This window comes from Labeo rohita, chromosome 7 (assembly GCF_022985175.1).
Source record: "Labeo rohita strain BAU-BD-2019 chromosome 7, IGBB_LRoh.1.0, whole genome shotgun sequence".
Taxonomy (NCBI): Eukaryota; Metazoa; Chordata; class Actinopteri; order Cypriniformes; family Cyprinidae; genus Labeo; species Labeo rohita.
In genome coordinates, this window is record NC_066875.1 from 32391143 (window position 1) to 32395912 (window position 4770).

At 38.1% G+C, this 4770-nt stretch overlaps 1 protein-coding gene across 1 annotated transcript; it reads right to left on the reverse strand.

The window, feature by feature from the left end:
- Positions 1 to 601: 601 nt before the first annotated feature.
- Positions 602 to 4069, reverse strand: isl2b (ISL LIM homeobox 2b). Its single transcript, XM_051115648.1, has 6 exons — positions 3924 to 4069; positions 3425 to 3614; positions 2972 to 3231; positions 1902 to 2188; positions 1417 to 1584; positions 602 to 1250 (listed from the first exon to the last, which is right to left on the reverse strand). Exons 1-6 carry the CDS (start codon positions 3979 to 3981, stop codon positions 1134 to 1136), a joined length of 1080 nt encoding a protein of 359 aa, XP_050971605.1. The 5' UTR covers positions 3982 to 4069; the 3' UTR covers positions 602 to 1133.
- Between the last annotated feature and the right edge of the window lie 701 nt (positions 4070 to 4770).

Below are 4770 nucleotides of genomic sequence, written 5' to 3' on the forward strand. Positions count from 1 at the left end.
TTTTAGATATCGATTTGTCAACGAATAACCAAATAATTTAATAAGCAGTGTAATTCAGTTCAATCCTCTGTGCATATGTAGGACTTTTTAGCTATTTCTTTGTGCGTTGGTGAATCTAGTTTCTTTAACTCACGCTCCGTTTCTGTTGAATGTGAATGTATGGTTTATTGGTGTAATGGCACTAGTAAATAAAAGCTCTAGTTATTCTGAAACATGTACATTTGATAAAGAAAAGGAGACTAATCATTTTAAAGATCTGATCTGACAACGAAAAAACGACGTCATTAATCCGAACACAGATCGCAAAATAATTTTAAAAATCATGATTTACCTTGAAATAGTTTGGCACCTTCAAAATGTTTTCTGTTCGACAAATTAACTCATTTATTTTATTTATAACATAAACTATGTATCTTGAGTTAGACCTAATTGATTTTGAGCAAACCAATACGTGTAGGCATATTTTTTCACTAAAAGAAATTACGGTATATAAAAGTAGCCTATCATTGACAAATTATGTTTTCTTTTAAGGATTTTTTTGTAATAATTATATTATATTATTATGAGTGGCCTACTACTAAAAATACTAATATTTAGTAATACTCCACATCTCCGTTTTCTGCCTAAGTTAAACATTTTCATAATATTCACGCATTTTACATTCACAAATATAAATACAAATTTTCTGTGCTGATTTATTTTTTTTGCGAATTGATGTGACAATAAATAACAATAACTTAATTTTGTTCAGAGACGCAAATAGTCTGCCAATAAATTTCACAACGAAAAAAATCCCATCTTCTGAAATCGAGTCTTTTGAAAAGAGTTTTTCAAAAAAATGTCCAAAAACCACAGATACAACAGTCATCATAACGAATAACGAATATCCATTTCGAGTGAACATGGTCCCTCATTTAGTGTAGGTCTACTATGCAGAGTTTCACTTTCCATCATTTCACTCCCAGTATCACCACGGACTTGTTGACGGATTTTAGGAAAAACGTTTCCTTTTGTTCCTAGTGCAAGTTTTTGCGATACGTCTGATAGCGCTGTCCGGTGATGGTAGTGGAATTTCCCGCGTCCGTGATATGAGCTGTTCTAATGATTTCCCGGGAAAAGACAAGCAGTCGCTCTCACGTCTCCACCGGGCTCGGTACCATGCTGTTCGGTGTGTCCGGTAACTGTGAAGAAAGAGAGGTCACGTCGCTGCCAGAGGAGTTTCCTAAAGAACCGGATTCCGAGAAAGAGACCTGAAAGTGAGAGGCAAAATTAACTATAAATTTATAGCTATGCATAATAATAAAAATAACTGTAATAATAATAGGCTCGTTTCAGTCTAGACCGACAGTAAAAGTATAAAAACCATAAAAATGTCAAAAGCAACTTTAATTTAAAATAATTTTAATTTAAACTCACCAGCTGTTGAAAGGCAGGTTGATCTAAGTCGCTCTGAAGTGCAAATTCGCTGAGAGCTTTCCAGGGTGGTTGGTAAGTCTGCACTTCCACCGGGTGTCCTGGCACTGAAGGGTTGTGTCGAACTGGGCTGCCTGCAACCAGCGCAGTGCCCGTCATACCCTGCAGATTCTGAACCAAAAAGTCTGCGATGAGGGGACACAACTACAGGCCATTTCATATCGGCAGTTTAGAGTTACAGAGTTAAATAATTTTTTACTATAATACTATAATACATTAGCCAGTCTGAAATATTCCTCAAACCACATATAGTAGGAGGAGTCTGTGATTTGCCTCCAGCCAACACTGCAGTCGAATTACAGATCCAATTAAAATCATCTCTGCACATATCAAGTGTCAGGCATCACTCAGAGCCGCACTGGTCAAAGTCTGTTTTTTTCGCACATGGTAAATTTCTCACACTAAAAGTGTTTTAGAAAGACACTTACCGTCTTATCGCCATGTTGCTGCTGTTGTAACTGCTTCATGAGGATAGATCTCTTCTTGTCCTTGCAGCGCTTGTTTTGGAACCAGACTCGAATGACCCGCGGGCTCAGGCCTGTCATCTCCACCAGCTGCTCCTTCATGAGCGCATCTGGTCTCGGGTTTGCGTTGTAGCACGTCCGTAAAGTGTGTAGCTGCTTTTCGTTTAACACCGTCCTCACCCGAGTGGTCTTCTCCGATTGCTTGTGCACGTGGTTCCGATGAGAAGTTTGCCGGACCGACACTGGATCAGCTAAACAAAAATGTAAAAACGAACGAACGATTTAAAAAAAAATAAAAAATAAAAAAATAACATAAGACGTTTGAAAAGTACATAAAATATGCTACTAGCGAATATAAATGTCAATACCGTTGTAAGATAATTTACATTTCACTTGCGTTTTGAATATTACACAAGAATACAAACACTTCTAATAAAACTGAAAATGTAACGATAGATAGATAGATAGATAGATTTTACAAACATTCAGTGGATACAAAACTTGTATTTTCAATATCACTGCACAACAAAAAAATCTGGCTTTATGAAAGATAGAAATAATAGTATATACAATTATTTGTTTAAATATCAATATTAGCCTACGTTTAATTTAACTAATAATATCCTATTGCATTAGAGATTATTTGGCAAATATGCATTTGAAAATGTATTTAGCAAATATGCATTTGATATGCAAAGGAAATTTAGGAGCATGTTGAGTCTTTTGTGCACCTCTCTGTGTTTAAGGCCCTGCCGCTCAGGCTTATCAGTGGTTGACTAAACAAAGTTATCAAGCGGATCAGCCTGTAATTAGCTATTATGTAACAACATTACACGATTCCTCCCACAGTAGCCTATATAATTACATTTCAGTTTAGCCTATGTGCTCACTTCCAATACTGATATTAAATAAGCCCTAACCGTTCCAAATAAATGAGCTCTAAACGTTCCAAACAATATATTTTTTGTTTGTTTTCCAATACTATAATTTTTTACAAGTTCGTGTCCAGTTGATTGTTATTGTGCTCTACTGACCTGCCATATGTAACCCTCTGCTGTGGATGTGTCCCGGGCTGAGAGGGCTGCCGCCTGATCCGCGCTCCAGGGCCAGACCATAATCTGCTCGACACAACAGTTCCTCGTCCCGGACGGAGAACTCATCCCCGGGCAAAAGCTGCCGGCTACACACCGAGCAGCGGAAACATTCGATGTGATACACACTGTCCCGAGCTCTCATGACCAAATCACTGCTGCTAAAGCCCAAAGTGCATTTTGCGCATTTTATACCGAACAATCTGTTGGAGGTAGAATAGAAAAATAATTTAGTTTGTGCAATGATGAAACATAACTCCACTTTCATTTAATTTACAGTCTGTTGTCAGATTTTTTTGATCATTAGAATTATCAGTATTTCACAGAAATACATATGCGACCATATTTCTGAAACAATTTACGCTCTTTATGAAATAAACCAAACAAAAAACCTACCTTACATAATCTCTCTTGCAGTACGTTTTCCCGTCCCGTACGAAGCAAGTGCACGTCTCGTCCAGGTATTGGTTGCACTCCACACATTTCAAACAGGCTGCGTGCCATTCCAGGTCGGGGGAGACACGCAGAATATACTGGTCATGGATCTGACTGCCGCAGCCAACACACATCGCAAGTCCGGACTTCTCTGAACATGGAAACATTGTTTTAAGCTGTTGTACAGGAGTTCATTGAGAATCAATAGCAAGCAGGCCTTTTATCTAATAAAAAAAAATCGAAATCATCAAGGTTTGTAAAAACCACTGGGCTACTGAAAAGATTTCTAAAAGGACAGATACTGCTGAATCAGTGGGCCAGAAAGAAAGCAGCAGGCCTAATAATTGCCATAATCAATTTTCAAATACAACAACATTGAATCAAATTGTAAACGCTTCATTTTAAACATAAAGTAGCTAACATGTTTTTGTATAGATTTTTTTTTCACGGAAGTACATACTTTTGGAATGATCCCCCATATCATCCAAAAAAGAAGAGCTGAATATTATATCCACCATACAGGTTGCCTGAAGAGAAGATTGCTTGTAGAAACAAGAAGAGAGAAATGGTAGTACTGTCCGCTCCCGGCTGCCCTGCAACTTCAGTCCAGAGTGAGGAGAGATGGAGAGGGGGGTAAACGCAGGAACAGGGGCTGAGAGAGAGAGAGAGAGAGAGAGAGAGAGAGAGAGAGAGAGAGAGAGAGAGAGAGAGAGAGAGAGCTGTCTGCCGCACAAGACGTGACGTCAGGCGTAAATCCGAACTAAGACGCGTCAGTAGGGGTCAACATGTCACAATGCACCCAATATTGATTCGTTTCACTCCCTAGATATGATCAGGTAATTGTGCTTGTTGTTTCTGAAAAATATAAAAACATCTTCATTTGCTTATTGCGAGGTTGGCTGCGGGAGGGTACGATTATTACACGTGAGGGGGAAAAACTTGTTTTATTCAGGGTATTTCATTGTGAGGTATTTGATGGGTTCCCGGGTTCACACCATACCTTTAGGAAACGTAAGATTAATCTTGTTAAGTGGCTCATTAGGGTCTTAGTAGCCTACCATGAGAGTGACATCTACTGGTTGAAAAACTAAACCACAAAACCCCCAAAAATCATTTATTAATTCAAGTCAGAATTGGAGGACAGTGTGCCTATTTTTAACAGATACATGAGTAAAATGAATGGCAGTGATTATTTAATAAATAAATTGTTTTCATCAAACTGGACTATGTATAGATTCTGTTTATTCTTGACTGAATTATTCCTACTAAATTCTGAAATCCAAAATCTAGAAACGACAGCAGTGTTC

Coding starts and splice junctions, on each gene's coding strand:
- isl2b (XM_051115648.1), bottom strand. CDS start 3,981: ATGGTGGATATAATATTCAGCTCTTCTTTTTTGGATGATATGGGGGAT. Junction 3,232..3,424: donor TGCAAGAGAGATTATGTAAG/GTAGGTTTTTTG, acceptor TACCTCCAACAG/ATTGTTCGGTATAAAATGCG. Junction 2,189..2,971: donor CAGAGGGTTACATATGGCAG/GTCAGTAGAGCA, acceptor ATTTTTGTTTAG/CTGATCCAGTGTCGGTCCGG.